At 41.3% G+C, this 20,918-nt stretch overlaps 1 protein-coding gene across 1 annotated transcript in view; it reads left to right on the top strand.

Moving 5' to 3' along the window:
- Positions 1 to 447: 447 nt before the first annotated feature.
- Positions 448 to 20,918, top strand: part of LOC124596583 (trypsin-1-like) — an 81,953-nt gene continuing 61,482 nt past the window's right edge. The window contains exons 1-2 of the mRNA XM_047135775.1: positions 448 to 528; positions 7,350 to 7,354. Of these exons, the coding sequence (XP_046991731.1) occupies positions 483 to 528; positions 7,350 to 7,354 (51 nt within the window). The 5' untranslated portion in view covers positions 448 to 482. The remainder of the gene's footprint in view (positions 529 to 7,349; positions 7,355 to 20,918) is intronic.

The raw sequence follows: 20,918 nt of genomic DNA, 5'->3' as shown, positions 1-20,918 counted from the left end.
TTCAGGAGTTTCATTTGCTACGATCTGTTGTGCAAATAAAAAAAGAATCTGAGAATATACCATTTGAAGTATTTGAGAATAAACGATCTGTGCTGAATAACGTCGTTACTGGATTCGTTGTGCCTATAGGAAGCTGTACTCTCTTCATCTTCATCTAAGAGTGTAAACTATCGTATACTCTGCCATTGGCAATCGGTTGCAGAGCTAAAGCATTTGATCTTATACGACCACGGTAAGTAGGCTTTACTTGTGTGTTAGGTGTGGTACCTTCAAGCGAACTGACCAACCTAACTTCTCCAGAGCCCTGTAACATCCAACTCGTAGTTGGTGGAGAGAGTCTACTGATGAAGGAGCGCGAGCTATCTCTTGATTAATGACTATCTTATATCTACTATCAGAGAATTCATCTCGAGATCTGTATTTGCGACGCTAATTGAGCGGCGACGGCGATAAGTGAGAGCAGTGCTGTTTGAGAAACCATCATGAAGCTGCCGCTGCTTTTACTGCTGTTCGTGACCTGCGTCCTCGGTACGTAATCGTTTCGGGTAACTGTTGGGAGGAAGGTTGGCAGCCGATGTGCAACGCAGTAAATTAGCTACAGGAGTACAGTGGATCTGTTTTCTTTAAGTCCTCGCTTACTGTCTCTGTTAGTCTTCTTAGCAAGAATTTAACAGAAACCATTTCGTCAGTAAAACAGCTCTTGTCGTTCTCTACCACCTCTGGGTCTAGTATCTGGGTACACGCCAGCGACAGAGAAGAAAACAAATCTGTCCCAAGCGAGCTATGTCCACATTCCTAGCCTGGTTTAGTGGTCACAGCAAACGATGTCGAAGGGGTTCGATTCGTATCTTTTGTATCAGCAGTATTTGATGGTGGGGCTTATTTTCCTACCAGTGCCGTAGTGCCTTGCTTGATGTGCGTGTGAGAAGTATGCATGTTTTTAATAAGTTACTTTTTATGTAAGTTGCGAAAGTGCGGTCTAATAGTCGTACATTGGAAGGGGCTGGGATGTTAAAATCTTTTTCTTCTGATACGCAGCCGCAGTCTCGCGTCTGATCTTATGTCAATCTGTACTAGTGAGGCAATGCGGATTCTCTAGAGGAGTAGATTTTACTGAGTCATTACTGATGAGACATTCTTCATTAAATGCCATATTCACGTACTTGTGACTGGATTGATACCATACCAGGTAAGCACATTCGGTGGCAGAGTGGAAAGCGCTGTTGTCTTCACTCTGTATGGTCGAGCTTCTCACTTAGTTTTTTACTACTACTACTACTAATAATAATAATCTGTGCCTCGAGTTGCCTAAGCTGATGAAACACAGCACCATAGCTTTTCTTCAGTTGAACGTGCATAACGCTCAGCGGCCGATAAAAGCTATCCATTACTATATACTTATTTAATTAATGCAGTATTGCAGTGCTTGTATTGTTAAGAAGAACAACGCAATGTTCCTTCGCACATGCATGCAGGTAAGAGACGCTGCGGCAACCACACCCGTCATGAAATACACGAAATGTATTCGCAGTTGCGAAAACGGACAACCGTCAACTGTATAATGAAATGACGGCAATGAAAAGTTGTGCCGGACCGGGGCTGGAACCCGGGATTCCCATTTTACACATGTGGTTGCCTGAAACGCTTTGGCTTTCCAGACCCAAACATCCAGATGTCGTCGATTCCTGCATCACAACATGTACTCGTCACAAAGTACACTACTGGTCATTAAAATTGCTACACCATGAAAATGACGTGCTACAGACGCGAAATTTAACCGACAGGAAGAAGATGCTGTGATATGCAAATGAATAGCTTTTCAGAGCATTCACACAAAGTTGGCGCCGGTGGCGACACCTACAACGTGCTGACATGAGGAAAGTTTCCAACCGATTTCTCATACACAAACAGCAGTTGACCTGCGTTGCCTGGTGAAACGTTGTGTTGCCTCGCGTAAGGAGGAGAAATGCGTATCATCACGTTTCCGACTTTGATAAAGGTCGGGTTGTAGCCTATCGCGATTGCGCTTTGTCGTATCGCGACACTGCTGCTCGCGTTGGTCGAGATCCAATGGCTGTTAGCAGAATATGGAATCAGTGCGTTCAGGAGGATAATACGGACCGCTGTACTGGATCCCAACGGCCTCGTATCACTAGCGTTCCAGATGACAGGCATCTTATCCGCATGGCTGTAACGGATCGTGCGGTCACGTCTCGATCCCAGAGTCAACAGATGGGGACGTTTGCAAGACAACCATCTGCACGAACAGTTCGACGACGTTTGCAGCAGCATGGAATATCAGCTCGGAGACCATGGCAGCGGTTACCCTTGACGCTGCATCACAGACAGAAGCGTCTGCGATGGTGTACTCAACGACGAACCCGGGTGAACGAATGACAAAACGTCATTTTTCCGGATGAATCCAGGTTCTGTTTACAGCATCATGATGGTCGCATCCGTGTTTGGCGACATCGCGGTGAACGCACATTGGAAGTGTGTATTCGTCATCGCCACACTGGCGTATCACCCGGCGTGGTGGTATGGGGTGCCATTGGTTACACGTCTCGGTCACCTCTTGTTCGCATTGACGGTACTTTGAACAGTGGACGTTACATTTCAAATGTGTTAACGACCCGTGGCTCTACCCCCCTACATTTCAGCAGGATAATGCACGACCGCATGTTGCAGGTCCTGTACGGACGTTTCTGGATACTGCAAATGTTCGACTGCTGCCCTGGTCAACACATTCTCCAGATCTCTCTCCAATTGAAAACGTCTGGTCAATGGTGGCCAAGCAACCGGCTCGTCACAATACGCCAGTCTCTACTCTTGATGAACTGCACGGGCAGCTGTACCTGTACACGCCGTCCAAATTCTATTTGCCTAGGCGTATCAAGGCCGTTATTACAGCCAGAGGTGGTTGTTCTGGGTACTGATTTCTCAGGATCTATGCACCCAAATTGCGTGAAAATGTAATCACATGTCAGTTCTAGTATAATATATTTGTCCAATGAATTCCCGTTTATCATCTGCATTTTTTCTTGGTGTAGCAGTTTTAATGGCCAGTAGTGTAATTCCGTACAGGGGGAGGATATATTAATTGAAAGTCGCTGCCTGCTAACATGCATGCTTGTCCAAAGGAACTCTGCATCGTGCTCCTTAACAGCACAGACATTGCAATGCCGTATTTATCCGTGGATACGAGGTCCAGGAACATAGTCCAATATGATCGTTTTGGTAGTCCAGTTGTTATGGTATGGGGAAGCATAATGTTACATATATGTACTGACCTCCAAATCTTTGAACATGATACACTCATTGGTCAAAGTCACTGTGACTCTGTACCTCTTCCCCATGAGCGACTTTCAGAGGTGCATTCAGACAATGTATGGCTGCATCGAACAGCGCAGATGGATGAGCACTTGGAAGGAGAGGATATTCCACGAATGCACTGGCCTGCCCGTTTGACCGACTTAAATTCCACTTAGCACATGTGGGATGCGTTGGTGAGATGCATTGCAGCAAGTCCTCATGCACCAACGACCATCCAGCAGTTGTCAACCACAGTGGTGGAGGAATGGAATTCCTTACAAGAAGAAATACTTACCAACACTGTGGCCAGCAGGGGAGCATGTATCATAGCATACACTATCGTTCGTGATGGTCACGTCGATTCTGTTCGTTCCACTGCGTGTTACTTTCAGTTACCTGCTATATTGTGCTGTACTGTACTGTGGCAGTTCTTTCTAAGTATGGTCCAAGGTTCATCGAGCTATGCTACTTAGCAGTGACACATTATGCGAAAGTTACTTTCGTATTTAAGTTTTGCACACCAATGTATTTGGTACTTTTTCACCCATCCCAGGTTATAATTCAACACTCGGATTTCGTCAGTAGTTATGGTCCCGAAGACCATCTTAGTAACTAACTGCCCGGGTTCAACCACCCTCTCTTACGACACAACAAGTGCGTGGTGCATTGGTTGGTGTAACTGCTCATGCAATTGCTCGTAGGAGATGTTGATTCTGCAGTGCGCCTACGCCTTCTCCTCTGAAGAGGTTGTCTCATTGTCATCTGCATTATCAGATCTTCACTCCTGTTCAGAAAAAAAAAAAACATATCGCCTTGAACGACTAGAGATAGGACATTTATAAAAAAAGTGGCTCTAAGCACTATGGGACTTAACATCTGAGGTCATCAGTCCCCTAGACTTAGAACTACTTAAACCTAACTAACCAAAGGACATCACACAAATCCATGACCGAGGCAGGATTCGAACCTGCGACCGTAGCAGCAGCACGGTTCCGGACATAAGCGTCTAGAACCGCTCGACCACAGCGGCCGGCTATAGGACATTTATATTCACATGATATGAATATTAGTATGTGCTGCAGAAATGATTAGCATTTCAGTCTCCTCGGTTCAACTTGTGTTCTATTGTGTAATAGACATAGGGTCCGCCATTCGCCTTGATAACTTGTTCCATGCGTGATGGTATCGACGCGTATAAGGCGTGAATGGCGTCCTCTGGTACAGCCATCCATGCTGCATTGACCTGGTCCCAAAGTTTATCTTTGGTGGTCGGCATTGGCTCACAGCACTGCAACCGTCGTTTCACCATACCCACATATTTTCTAATGGCGACATGTCTGGCGAACCAGGGAAGAAAGCTGACATCCTAAGACACAAAGAAGGCACGTGTTCGTGCAGCAACATGTGGTCGTGAACTGTCTTGCTGAAAAATGGCGTCTGGGGTGTTGTGCAGAAAGGGTATAACTACGAGCCGCAACATGCCATTCACCTGTGTCACACTGGTCACAGTGCCCTATCCACTTACCAACTGTGATTTGTGGTTGTACGCAATATCACCCCACGCCATAAGGCCTCGAGTTGGCGCTATATGTCTCGCGCGAATGCAGTCACTGTGATGTCGCTCCCCCTGTCTGCGGCGAACCAAAATGTGGCCATCATTTTCAAACAAACAGAACCTGGATTCGTCCGTAAACGCTATCTGATGCCATTCTTGTCCACAGTAACGTCCTTCCATACAGCATTGCCGTCTAACATGTTTCTGCACGTTCGTCACAGGTAGGCGCAGAAGTCGACGACGCGAACGTAACCCGTGTCGTAATAAACGGCGATGGACAGTCAGCCCTGATAGTGTAAGATATGTTCCACTGTTGCATCAGAGCTGAGGAGGACGCAGATCTGTCCTACAGTGCCATTCGGATGAGACGTTGATCTTCTCGGGTCTGGGTGGTGTGACCTGACCCATCTAGTCATGTTCTACGGCCTTCCGTCAACCATTCTGTACACACCAGTTGCACTACCGAAACACTTGTTCCTAGACGAGCAGCAGTTTCCCGGATGGATGCGTCACTGTCTCTCACGTCAATAATGCGCTCTCTTTGATTCACTGATTTGACGATGTGGTTCGCGCATACGCCTGCGAGGCATCCTGCATGTCTGCTCAAGTCACAATGATCCATTACCTTCTGTTTGTAGTGACAACGAGAGCCGCAGTCCTATTATACAGGCAGGTGGTATTGCGCCATGATATCGATGTTGACTCTGAACCCACGGGGCGACAGGGTTCAAGTGCTAATCATTTCTGCAGAGCATACTAATGTTCATGTCCCTTGAATATGAACATCGTGTCTCTTGTCGTTCAAGGTGTTCTGTTTTTTTCTGAACAAGAGTGTATGACATGCATCATAGTCTTACTTAGTGGTGATGCAACGTGGGGAAAGGAAGCTACAATTACTTTTCAAAAAGATCAGATGGATACACACATCATCAACGACATAAACCCTTCTGATATGACATCACACCATTACTTAATTCGTAAGAAAATAAACTCCACGTGATGCAAACCAGTACAAAATACACCAAAAGAATAAACATAAATCCTTTCATATTAACAAAAAATATCTCAAAGAAAACAAGATACATGAACAAGACAAAACCATTATCAGCGTCCCTTATGAATAACACACTTTCTACATAAGTAATCACACACAATGAAATTCTCAAAATACAACATGATAACCTACCACCTATTTTCACGCCCTGAATGTATACGGCATCCCATGTGTGGTTTTTGCGAGTTTTTCCATCTATCTTTTTTCAGGGTAGTAGTATTGGTATTGTGACAATGGAACCTGGAGTACCTGTAAAAGAATGAACGCACCCTACATGGACAATGATTGTCTGCATCAGCAATTGTAATTAAACATTCACTGGCGACATCAATCCCACAACTTGTTATGGTCCCCAGGGGCACATGATAAACTTCTTTATCTTACCCTTTGGAGTATATGGACTAGTTAAAATCATCCATTGGTCAACATCATACTCTCGTAATTTACTACTGTGCCACCTAATTTATTACTGAAATTCGAGCGCCCTACCGCTCGCCTTCTGGAGACGCTTTCACAAATCCTGTAACGTTATACCTTAGTTTCATAAAGGTTTCCCATCTTTTTCGTAGCTTTGGTTTAATAAACTCAAACTGTAATGATATTTTCGTTCCATAAACCACCTGTTACGACGAGGGACAAGTGCTGTCATGCACTTCCGAATTATACACCGCCACAACTCATAGTGAGTGAACATACCATTTATTATTGTGACTATTGACATAATAGGTCAGCCTCTTACCAACTGTTTGATGAATCCATTCCTAGCGTGTCGATGTATTGGGCTAGCTCTCAGTTTACAGAAATATAACAAGCAGCACAACTGTTTGATTTACCCCGAAATGAAGTTGGTGCATTGATCCACGTTCATCGTTTTAGGGATTCCAAAGGTCAACAACCAGTTGTTTATCACTGCATGTGCTGCTCTGCTGTTTGCAGTTGCAAACATTTAGATACATTGCAAAAAATGGTCTATAGTAGTCAGAACATAGCTGTTTCTCACAAGTGTGTGGCTAATCGGCCCTAAGATATCCATTTCAGTCATCTCAGAGGGTTTAGTTGCTTCTGGCAGCCGCCCAAGTGACACTTTCTGATGACGTAAAGCAGGCCCGACGAGACAGCGGTAGGGAGGGGAGGAGGCAAAACCTGCAGGGCCAGACAATCTTGCTCTTTCTTTGCACTTCAGTTTTATGAGTCATACAGGCCAACTCCATACAATTCTATTTCACTTTTAATCTCGAATGTACAATATTTTCGTTAGACATCGTGCACTAGAACTCCTGTGTGATGGATTCGAGAATACACTTTCTTTAAATGTTGTTGGAAAGCCTATCAAAAAATTTCCCCAACAAATGTACACGGAAACAGTTGTAAAACAGCGTTATAATTTGGTAGGTTTCATAGATAAGGTACTTCCGATCCCATCACCAGGTGATTTTACGCGAAAAACGAGTATACAGAAAATATTTTACATTCAAGAGGAAACACAACATAAGAGATTTCGATTTGTGTATAGTCCGCTGGAATAATCGTGAAACTGAAGAATGAAAATGTCATGAAAGATATACATTGGCCATGCTGATGCTGTGAAGAAAAGAGGTATGGGTAATCATCTTCTTTTGTTCGTCCATAGAACAGCTAGGACTGCTGAAGACGCTGAAGCCGCCAGCTGGGAGGACTTGCTAGATCCCGAAGTGGCACAAGCAGACACATCTAAGAAGAAGAAGAAGGACAAGAAGAAGCACCCAGACGCCAGGAGGACGTAGAAGACTTCCTCCTTATTGCGCCAGACACCCATCATCATCATCGTCATCAACCACTTGCCCTGTCAGTCGTTGGCTGGCAGTCCAAGGCGTCAACAGGGCCAGTCAAGTAAAGGCCCCTAACTCACGCATCGCTATTATCCATTCAACCTACCGCCTGTCTCTGACCGGCAATCATCAGTCTACCTAACCACGCACACAATCCCAGTTATTCCTAAACGTCCCAGCATGCTTTCAATCCATCCAAAGTGGAGTAAATGTCTAATGACAACAGACTCCTCCTTACCTCTCAAGAAGAGGAATTCAAGTGTGAAGAGAGAGCAGCATCCCGACACTTCGCCAGAAGTGGGTGCGAAACTAATTGAAACGTTGCGACAAGACGACGACACCACTTGGCTGAGAACCCGAGAAGAATTCATCACTATGTTTTCACCAATTTCGACCAAAATTTTACCAAACAAAGTCTTTTCGTTACTTACGTTTAGTCTGCAATTCCGGTACCGTATACCAACCCTTCCTCTAACTCGAATTGTTCTTGGAGAGCAATTCCTTCGTTCTTCTTGGCGAGAAAAGCCGATCTGGTTCAGCTGGATCTGCTGCGTTCAGCACCCTGCGCCCGTTGTTCGTCAGCTTTTTCGGCGAGTATCTTTACATGCATAACGCAGTACAAATCATTTTGTGAACTTGCATCACGGCACGACAAGTTTTCTACCTGAGCCTGACGTCTCCAGCTGAGAGCGTCCCACGGCGGCTGTGACACTGCTTCCTATAATGGGCTGTAGAAACTTTTGTAACCCATGGATTACAAAACACTTTCGTCTCAATATTCGAGACACATATACGTTTCAAAAAATGCAATACCAAATCAAATTTTCGACCACTTGGACTGTGAAGTCCGAAGAAATTGAATATTTGAAAACAAATCATACTTCCGACTTCGAGTACATTACTTTGGAACCAAAAGGACTCTTTGAATAAGATGCACTAGCTTTCAATTTTAAGCTTGCATCCGAATATATCTGTAGTTATGCGCATCTTTTACACTCTTCCGATGACTGTAGCTGAAGCAGAAATGTATTTCAGCACTCCGGCTCTTGTTAAAAGTTATCTAAGATGAACTACGCGTCAATATCTCACAGATTTTGGAACCCTGGAAACTGTGCATAATTTGGCAAGATAACTTCCCTTTGGGATTCTGTGATGGAGAAAGGGGCGGTGGGCAGGGTCCAACTTACATTTTCGCCTATACGCACGTGCTTAAAATTTCGGACCAAAATGCATCCTCTGCTATATCTACATGTTAAATCCGGCTGTCTGGAAGGGTCTAGATCTCCCCCCCCCCCTCCTCCCTCTCCCAAGCCTATGTATAGTGTCCACTCATCTCTCTTTTTAATTTCCACTGTCTCCTATCTCTTTTCCTCCCACTTCTTCTATCTACATGGATCTCTCTACATCTTTTCATGTCTCTGTCTCTCACTGACCATTAACGCCCCTCTCTCTTTGGCTGCCACTGCTATTGTCTTCATCCATCCACCTTTCTCTTTCACTGACACTTTCTCTCTGTACCTACATCACTGTTTTCTCTCTCTTTTTCTGCCGCGTCGCTTTCGCTCTGCTATTCTGTTTTAGCACAAAAAATTTTTGAATACGTTCAAACGCCGAAATTTTTGGCGGAATAAGAAAGGAGGCAGCTGGTTCCCCACTTATCTGTCAGATTCCTGTCAGAGAGAACATATTCACCCTTTTGTGCTCCAGCACAAGCATTTTTCCACTGAATCTGCTCTTTTCCTTGCTACAGGAGCGTACACAGCTTAATTAAAAGGAATTATATAGGCCAGTAAAGTTTTGACAGCTTGTTTATGTACTTCGACGCATTTATACACGTTGATATATACACTCCTGGAAATTGAAATAAGAACACTGTGAATTCATTGTCCCAGGAAGGGGAAACTTTATTGACACATTCCTGGGGTCAGATACATCACATGATCACACTGACAGAACCACAGGCACATAGACAAAGGCAACAGAGCATGCACAATGTCGGCACTAGTACAGTGTATATCCACCTTTCGCAGCAATGCAGGCTGCTATTCTCAAATGGAGACGATCGTAGAGATGCTGGATGCAGTCCTGTGGAACGGCTTGCCATGCCATTTCCACCTGGCGCCTCAGTTGGACCAGCGTTCGTGCTGGACGTGCAGACCGCGTGAGACGACGCTTCATCCAGTCCCAAACATGCTCAATGGGGGACAGATCCGGAGATCTTGCTGGCCAGGGTAGTTGACTTACACCTTCTAGAGCACGTTGGGTGGCACGGGATACATGCGGACGTGCATTGTCCTGTTGGAACAGCAAGTTCCCTTGCCGATCTAGGAATGGTAGAACGATGGGTTCGATGACGGTTTGGATGTACCGTGCACTATTCAGTGTCCCCTCGACGATAACCAGTGGTGTACGGCCAGTGTAGGAGATCGCTACCCACACCATGATGCCGGGTGTTGGCCCTGTGTGCCTCGGTCGTATGCAGTCCTGCTTGTGGCGCTCACCTTCACGGCGCCAAACACGCATACGACCATCATTGGCACCAAGGCAGAAGCGACTCTCATCGCTGAAGACGACACGTCTCCATTCGTCCCTCCATTCACGCCTGTCGCGACACCACTGGAGGCGGGCTGCACGATGTTGGGGCGTGAGCGGAAGACGGCCTAACGGTGTGCGGGACCGTAGCCCAGCTTCATGGAGACGGTTGCGAATGGTCCTCGCCGATACCCCAGGAGCAACAGTGTCCCTAATTTGCTGGGAAGTGGCGGTGCGGTCCCCTACGGCACTGCGTAGGATCCTACGGTCTTGGCGTGCATCCGTGCGTCGCTGCGGTCCGGTCCCAGGTCGACGGGCACGTGCACCTTCCGCCGACCACTGGCGACAACATCGATGTACTGTGGAGACCTAACGCCCCACGTGTTGAGCAATTCGGCGGTACGTCCACCCGGCCTCCCGCATGCCCACTATACGCCCTCGCTCAAAGTCCGTCAACTGCACATACGGTTCACGTCCACACTGTCGCGGCATGCTACCAGTGTTAAAGACTGCGATGGAGCTCCGTATGCCACGGCAAACTGGCTGACACTGACGGCGGCGGTGCACAAATGCTGCGCAGCTAGCGCCATTCGACGGCCAACACCGCGGTTCCTGGTGTGTACGCTGTGCCGTGCGTGTGATCATTGCTTGTACAGCCCTCTCGCAGTGTCCGGAGCAAGTATGGTGGGTCTGACACATCGGTGTCAATGTGTTCTTTTTTCCATTTCCAGGAGTGTATATTACACAAAAAAAATAAGTCCGCATAATATAAGGTTGACACAAAAACGTTTGCTTTGCAGTTTTCTGAATACATTGCTCATAGATCGCAATTCATCGAGAACGCCCGGTTTGTTTTTTGCATCATAAATGAAAGAAAAAGTTATTTGAAATATTTTATTGAATTTGCAGTCTTTACAGTTTTAGATCATTTTTAACAGTCATTTTAAGTTCTTGTTAAGCATGTTGAGAGTCTTTTTAGCTCCATTTTTTGTTACTGAAGTACCACTTTGGGCGTATTTATACAGGCGTAAAGCGCCCGTTAAATAGAGACAGTGCGTCATAAAGTTTTATTAGTGAAGAGTGCTGATGAAAAACATAGTTTGGTGACCTCAGAATCCTTGCGATGATCTTCGAACTCTTTTCATATGTCCACAACGTCTACTAAAACTACATTTACACCCTAAACCGGATATTAGGGGCATATCTGACTGCATAAATACGACAAATTTGAACCTCTGCATCTTGGTAACAGTCAATGATATCGAAACATGTTTTGAAGTTTGCCGAGGACACCGTCTAAAAAACATATGGCAAAATGTTCGACTATCTGCCATGAACAGAAATTTTAGTAGTGGCCATCCCAACAACTGGTACTCTTCGTACCCAAAAATCGTGGTTTTTCGCGGTTTTTTCGGGAATCACCCATTAACAAATGGTGATTTTATAAGCCATCTGAGATCTACCCTAGACCACATCTAATGCAAAAGAATCAAACGATTTGCTGCATTCTCCTGGGCTGGATAAAGTACGTAATGTTTAAATTTTGACCTTGCACTGTAGAATAGCTAGATTATGAAAATTCTTCCGATAAATATACAAATGGTCGCTCGGCCGAGGGCTACCAAAAACAGTTAACTCCTTATTTCTGTGATCAATAGAACAGGAGATATGATCCCTGAAAAACGATTTTGGAACATATTAGTACCGTTGAAACACGTATGTAACGCAGCAGCGATGGCGAGGCATTGTAGCATCTGTGACCAGAGAGTATGCGCTTGACCGCGCGAGCGTTGCGAGTCAGTCAGTAGTGGTCTTTGCGAGTTAGTTGTCGCTGTGCAGAGCAGTCAGTCAGTCGTTGCGAGTCTGTAGCTCTGTCTAGTTGAGAGCAGTAGTCAGTCTGTAGTCGTCATGCAGAGCGGTCGGTCAGTAGTAGCAGCCCAGTGCGGTTGTGTGATGTAGGCGGTCGGCAACAATGGTCAAGATGAGGAATAAGGTATACTGTTAATTAATATAATCATTAGATAATGAAAAATTTTATTTATTGTAATTATTCTCCAACAAGTCTCCCAATAATAATTTTTTTATTTCAAAAGCATTTTCTCAAAAATTTAATTTTTTATTGAACTCAAGATTTCGTTGCACTTCCCATTTCATTCCACTTCTTTTGAAGAAAAATTCCACTAAAATCACAAAAAAAGAGAATATTATTATTTGCAATGCAGTTCCTCCAAGCGGTGCGCAACAACAAGAGCAGATATGTGACATCCATTTATTCTGAGGTAAGACTTTAATTCTGATTGTTTTACACAGGGCCAAAGACCGATATTTCGGTTTAATTGAATTTTCTTGTCACTGAATGGACTTTACTTTTGAAGGATTTATATTTGAGTCAGATTGCGAATTTCACATTTTTGTTGCCATTGTCAGTACATTTCATTGTGGGCAGGTTACGTATAGAGCAATGTCGATCAGCATTTCTAATTAGTATCGTCATTTTCTTTTAAAATTTTTGTGGGGAGGTTACACTTGGCGACACCCAGTCCAGGATCGAATTTCGTTGAGAGTCTTTTGAAAAACAGGCACATATCTGCTCTTGTTTGCTTAGATATAATTAGGATTTGGCGCAACGCTTTTATTAACTTGTAACTTTTTTTTTTTCCTACAGGTCAACGGCAATTCGTTGCTCTATTGTATTTGTGTGTTGCTTTTGCATTTGTGCTTATTGTTTTGTGAATATTTGTGACTGTTGCAAAAATGCCGCGAAAGACTGTGAATAGTGTATCGCGAGGTATTTTGAATGAAATTACCGACTTAAACAGCGTGACCGATAGTAATTATGACACGCAGTGTGATGATGACAATCCTGCGTCCACTAACAATCAGTGCATTATAACCACTAGTGATGACGTTTATATTAATGATGAACAAGCGAACTCAATTGTCTCGTCTGTTAATTTGACGACAATTGATGACGCGGGACGCTCTATTGTAATGAGCGCTGCCCAGCTTAACACACCCGATTTGGGAAATTCAAGTAACATACAAACAAATTTTTCGAATGAAAATGGTCAGTGTAGTGAAAGTACGACGGATTTATTTAATTCCGAAATAACGTCTGACAATGTACATCCGACTGACAAACCTTTTTGTAAATCTCAGAATAACCAAATGGTTACAGTAAGCGAGAGAGTTCCAGATCCACCACTAAACAGCACAGAGAGTATAAACGCTAACTTTGGCTTTGAACAAATTATGGTAAGATTGCTACAACAACAGAGTGAAAATTTCAAACAGTTTAATGAAAGATTTAATAAAATCGATGAAAATTTCAAACAACAGAACGAAAAACTTGACAATAATGATGAAAATTTCAAACAACTTAGGGAACAGAACAGGCAGCTTAGTGAACAAATTATAGACGTTGCCGCGCAGTGCCATGACACTAAGGAACAGTTGCGCGTGGAAATTGAGGCGTGTTCACAAAAAAACAGCGAAGAAATTAAATCTGTTGCGCAAGAATTAAGAGAAATGCAAACAGTCGCAACAGAAACACTCAGAAACGAAATTAGCGGAGTCGCTAAACAATGCTCTGAAAAAGCTGCACAATTACGGGACGAGTTTAAAGCAATGACGGTAGAACTTTCGCGCACTATGGACGCAAAGATAGACGCGAAATTCGAACAGCAGAACACTCAGATTAACGAGCGCTTTAGTCAGCACATACAGAACAGTGATACGCGTTTCCGCAGATTTATTCAAGATCAAAACAAAGTAAAACGACAAGTCATGGAAACAATCACTGCACAGAGACAAGAGGACAAACGTAAAATATTCGCGAAAGCGAAGACGTATGTAGACAATAATATTACTACAGTGTCCGACAAAATTAATACCATAGAACAATTGAACGCGGAATTACGGGATGAAATTTCTGATCTTAAAGCAAAAACGGATACACACACAGTAAATATTCAAACAGTGACAGATAGATTTGAACAACTAGATCTAACACAGGATTGTGATGTTATCAAAGCTGATGTTAAAAAACTGAGCGAAACTACGCGCAAGTTGCAAAAACAGATTAATGCGTCTGATTCTAAAACCGATGATCAGGTTAAAATACTGACTGAAAAATGTGATGAATTGGCCAGTCGTATTGATGTTATCGAAAATACTAATGACAATAAATCAGACGATACTGCACCGGTTTCTTTTATCCAAACACCTGAATTTCAAAATTTACAGCAGACAATTAATGAGATCAATTCATCTAACAACACGTTACGTCGGAAGTTATCAAATTTACAACAAAAAGTAACAGAGATGAAAAACATTTCAGTTAATAACATACCACAACAGACGCCCCTTTATGAACATTTGTCAGACTCACGCAGCGTGTATAATGTGAGCAATTTACAGCAACTACGCGACTTAAAATCCGAAAAGCCACGCGAATTAAAATCTGAAAAGCTACGCAACTTGAAAACCGAAATGACAGAGACGAACAGATTCACACACAAACCCGAACGTGTTCTCAAATTCAGTGACGAGAACGTTGATAATAAGCAGTTTGCATTTGTAAGAAAATGTAAGGAGTTTAATAATGACAGAACACAGGTACACGCTTTGAGCTGTATACGACAATTTGTTTTTGTACATCCACCGCTATTACCTGTAATGCAGAAACTAGCTTTGAACCTGATGCGACAATTTGCTATTGCATTTTCATCAGCATTGCCTGTAATGAGGAAACTAGAATTAACATGGATACAACAATTTGCCTTTGAAATTTTACCGCTATTGCCTGTAACACAAAAGCTAAAATTTATTTGCAGTGCGTAAATGACCTCAGGGGATTCATTACGCTTTAATGAATATGTGCCGTAGCGAGCATAGGGCCCCGAGCTGTAGTAGTGCTGTTTCATCTTTAGTTTTCTGCACTGCTGCCTTTTCTTCTACTATCCTTTATATCTATCCAAACTGCTCTTTAACTATTGCTCTACCTAGTATTAAGAAACGTATGTAATGAAAACCGGATACGACAAATCTTTTACCGAATGTGGCAATTTTCAGTAGGCACTCTAGTACCGCCGTAATTTTAATTACAGATAAAATCGTAATCATCAGTATGTATAAAATTTTGAGCAGTCGGAACCATATTTTTGTAACAATAGATGTTTTTCACCACAATAGCATGAAAGTCAGCCGCTTAGCATACCTAACCAACAATGCAGTCTACAAGGTCAACCAAACTTTAATGTTTCGCCGCGTGCATGTATAGTCTCAGCGCCAACAAATAGTAACGCATGGCAGCAAAGAAATAACTACGTACAGACAACACTCTATTTCAATTCCTATCGCAATACACCGTATAGGAATGATTATTAGGACAGACGTAAAAAGAATGATGAGCACAATTTTCAGCGTACATTTAATAACAGTCGATTTTTTCAGCAGCAAGAACATCAGCAACAACGAATAATCATGAATGAAACAGACAATAGGTGTCATCCATAGCGTAACACGTCAGTAAGAAATAACAGAACAGTTCATATAGTGGATATGCCACAACATTCTCCCGTAAATAATAACACGTACGATAGATTTTAACCAGATACAGCACAGATTGCATAATACAGTGACGCAAACATTACTTTTGACACGCAGAATTTTGCTCACGAGAATGTTATTTGAAACATGCTTTGTTGAATGCACCAGTTTTATCGCACCCAGATCTTACTAGAATTTTTTCCATTGCCACCGACAGTTCTAACACCGCTTTAGGCGTACACATTTTCCAAGAAATTGAAGAAGAAGGTTCAATAGTAATCAAAAACATCGCATTTGCAAGCCGCATTCTGTCACCTGCTGAGCGAAATTACTCTGTTACAGAATTGGAAACATTATGTGTTGTATGGGCTTTTACGAGATTTCGGCACTTTCTTTATGGCAGACATACCACCGTTTACACAGACCATAAAGCTATACAATTTTTGCTTTCAGCTAAATTTACTCACGACAGATTAAGTAGATGGAAACTATATTTACAAGAATTTAATTTTACGATTGTTCATATTCCCGGCACACAAAATGTTATAGCAGACGCACTATCGCGTTCTCTCGGCAACAATCAGCAAGACATCGCAACCAACTTCTGCAAAGCAAATTTCAGCGTCATGTACATTCAACAAGTTGCATTTGAAAATTTCATTTCGTCGTCATTACGAGACATAGTATTCTTTTTTTTTTTCTTTCACATGCTTTGGTCAGCTGCACGAGCTAATGCTTCTGTCCGTCAGCTGTGTTGTCTTCTGCTGTCACTACCAATTTACGACACTCACAAAACACAAACAAATGTTTTTCAGCAAATGATTAATTTTGACACGTGCAAACTATTACGGATAGTAACAAAGTAGAATCGGAACACAAAAGAACATGTCCGACCTCACTACCATGTTTTTGCTACATCTTTGTCGCTGTTGAACTCACTTCAACATTTGTTACTTTCACTCCGTTACGCAGAGCTACTGCTAAAACTGTTTCGAAAGCATTTGTAAAACATTTTCTATTTCATGTAGGGCATGTAATGAAAGTAATTTCTGATAATGGATCACAATTTCGTAGTAGTATATGGACACGCATGTTACGAGCTAGAAACATTTCTCCGATTTATATATCCAAGTACCACGCTTCTTCGAACCCCTGTGAAAGATTAATGAAGGAAATTGGTAAGCTGTGCAGAATATACTGCCACAAAAGACATATTGATTGGGATACACACATACTCTCATTCCAAGATGTAATTAATTCCATTCCAAATGAATCCACTATGCTATCTCCGACTGTTATACTGAAAAACGTTGAACCACCGAACAAAATTAAAGAATTAATAGAATTCCCCAAAAATCGTCGCCTACGACACCACGAAATAATTGACATTGCGCTGAACAACATCAAACGTGCCGCAGAGCGCCGGAGAAGACAGCAAAAACAGGTTTGTACACGCCGCGACTTTCACGTTGGACAGAAGATATTAGTACGTACACACTATTTATCCAGCAAATTAAAAGGTAAGTGCAGTAAATTTGAACTTCTATACACAGGTCCGTATCGGATTCGCAGTATCCCTCACCCCAATGTTGTACACGTCGAAACTTTGAGAACCAGAAAATCGAAAGGCAATCACCATATCTCAAACATTAAACCGTTTATTGAGTGAAACCACTGTATGATTCAACACACTATGATGCCATTTACTAATGCAATTAATTCACCTGACTAATTATTGATGATTATCGTATTTTTTTTCTTGGCAAGTGCCCGGCAAGGTAAGGTTAGCAGGTCGCTCTTCTTGTCGTTACACATCAGACCGTGCATATTTTTCCAGATGAATTTACACATTTACGACTATTTCTGCAATTATATTTATGTGACTACTTATTGATGATTATCGTATTTTTTTTTCTTGGCAAGTGCCCGGCAAGGTAAGGTTAGCAGGTCGCTCTTCTTGTCGTTACACATCAGACCGTGCATATTTTTCCAGATGAATTTACACATTTACGACTATTTCTGCAATTATATTTATGTGACTACTTATTGATGATTATCGTATTTTTTTTCTTGGCAAGTGCCCGGCAAGGTAAGGTTAGCAGGTCGCTTTTCTTGTCGTTACACATCAGACCGTGCACATTTTCCATTTTTTTGTGTATATGACTGTACTCCAGTTTTGTTTGTATGCATTATGAAATAGTTAAGATATAACACACACCAGTCGACTTTGACATTTTTTTTTTTTGCCTTATGACATCTCAACATCGTGACTGTTTCACATTTTTTTTTTGCTACTGCATTGTATTATTCTGTGTACATTTTTTCGCATCCGAACACTGTCAATGTCTTGGACATATTACGTTTTCTGTCATGTTATGCTGTATGGTTAATTGTGTCACCATAAACCAGTCATTATTTAGTGGGTATAGGATTTAAATGCAAGACATTAACCTTTGTTCATCAATTTCAGTAAGAAATGGTGCGTGTAAGAAATAAATTCAACAGAAATGGAATTTCACCTACGGGATAAACGAAAGGAGATGCAATAACTTTATGAGGAAGAGTAAATGGATCAGGATTAACAAGCATTAACAAGACTATACTATACTCATCACAGAATAGCAGTCTTAACTAATTTTTTCTTTCAGAATACAAGGTGATTGATGCAGGCTGTCAGAGAGAACTACACATCTTATTTTTAGTGATGAAATATGCTAGAGATAAGGAATAGTTATGTAATGAGTAACGAAGTGATTTTTTGCAGATGATAATGAGTACTGATGAATAATGATGAAGGATATGGTATTATGAATAATGAAGTTTTTCTTTACAGGTGATGATAATGGTGAAGTTATGATGATATGGATAATGAAGTTTTTTTTCTTTATGCCACGTAGTTATTTAAGTATTTGTTGCGGTTTGCTTTGACAGCAGGTGTTACATTGCATAGTAGGATGACGGAAAGTTTTGGAAAGGACAGCTATGGAACACATTTTATACACATTTCACTACTTGTTAATTCGAAGTTCACTACTTTTCAGCATAGTGTGCGTTTCTTCTTTCAGGTCAATAATCCGTTTTTGTATTTTTTCCAGGAGAAGTTTTTCATGACACTTACTAAACCTGTTACTTATTATACCTGTTCTAGTACTTGCATTTTTATATTTTTTACCCATTTGTGTTTATCATTTATAAATGTGATCACATGTACTGCCTTGTTACATAATCTTGCTACAGCTGACTCATGACGAATGACGTTACCTATCCTCATTTGCAGCAATAGGTCAAAAGCAAAAAGTATTATGCCTCAGCAATTAATTATCGATCCCAACGCAATGCATTGCTACCAAAAAAAAAATGTATTACCAGTCCCACATAATGTCACTAGTTTATGATAATTCTGAATAATACTTATCAACTCTGAATAGCATGTCACTCGAGTAATGACCTCTTAATGAGACTATATTCAAAATAATGCTTTGTCACTAGCTAATAACTGCCACTGTTTATTGTAATGCCTGTGATTACTAATGATTTGACTGTAATTAACTGATTTTTAATAATGACTTTGTAATGATCTGAATAATACTGAATGATGAACTATGTTTTATTCTATTCAATACTTGATGGCCACTGAGTGCCAATAATTAATGTCAATCAACGAAATTGTTATTAATTATGCCATTAATTAACTCTTGTTTTCAATGTTCATACTTTGTAATTGGAAATAAATGTGATTGTTTAATAATGCTTTGTAATTAGGAGAAGGCTAATAATTCTTAATATATTGGAATTTCAAATGATTAATTAACGATGCCATACTTTGTTGTTGGAAATGAATGTGACTGTTTCATAATGCTTTGTAATTAGGAAAAGACTAATGATTCTTAATAGATTGGAATGACACATAATTAATTAACTATGGTACTGTTTAATAATGCTTTGTAATTAATTAAGGCTAATAATTGTTACTATTAATTAATTAACTGTAATTAGACAAATGATTAATTAATGACAAATGATTAATTAACTGTAATTAGGAGAAGGTTAATGATTCTTAATTATACTCTGTAACTGAAAAGAATGCGATTATTTCATAATATTTTGTAACCAGGAAAAGAAGGCTACTGATTCTATGTAAAACAATTAATGAACATTTTTCTGTAATACTACATACTTGGTACAGAAATGTTCAATAACTGGGCTATGAATGCCACGAACTATCAATGAAGACTGTAATTGTCAATATTATGTGACTTGATGTCCTTCACCTCATAAGCTGACTACCCTGAATTACTGCAATGTCCATTTGTCCTGTTTATCCCAGTGATCATGGAGCACTATATTTGGTTTTGCACTAATTCTACGTTGGTGTGCCTTGTAAGAGTGTGGTGTTGACACGACATGCTGTCCACCACCATGAGCGATGAAGACATTATTATGGTCCCACTGTTTGGTGTACCTAATGTACTGCCAAAATGAAAACATGGAACATTACTACGACAGTTCAGTGTCTTGGCTACACTGATAAATTCTGATGGGAAAAGAACTTCAAGTTGTGTCACTTGGTGTTGTACTACTGTGGAAAGATATGGACTTTCAGAGCAGCTGTGTGCAATCTAAAGTGCTACAACCATGATGCAATCCTTCCCTTTCCTATCCTGATTCTTGTCACATAAAGAAAAAATTTTTTTTTGGTAACATCATTTATGTTCATAGGTTATACATTTTTCGATTCGCTAAACTCCAGTGTGAGTACACTTATGTCACTGGTCGACATGATGTTTGCCATTATGTTTATTTGTTGTGAAAATACTAAAGACATTTTTCAGTGCATGTGCACTTTGGACATGAATTTTTTTTTGCCATTATGTTTATTTGTTGTGAAAATACTAAAGACATTTTTCAGTGCATGTGCACTTTGGACATGAATTTTTTTTTTTGCCATTATGTTTATTTGTTGTGAAAACGCTAAAGACATTTTTCAGTGCATGTACACTTGTCAACATAATATTTTTGCCAGTCTGTTTATTTGTTCTGCATATGCTAAAGAATTTTTTCAGTGCCTGTGCACTTTGTTATCTGTCAAATAATTTGTATATACTTT

Source organism: Schistocerca americana, chromosome 2, assembly GCF_021461395.2.
Source record: "Schistocerca americana isolate TAMUIC-IGC-003095 chromosome 2, iqSchAmer2.1, whole genome shotgun sequence".
In the NCBI taxonomy this organism is placed as follows: Eukaryota; Metazoa; Arthropoda; class Insecta; order Orthoptera; family Acrididae; genus Schistocerca; species Schistocerca americana.
This window is presented reverse-complemented; position numbering and strand designations above follow the sequence as displayed.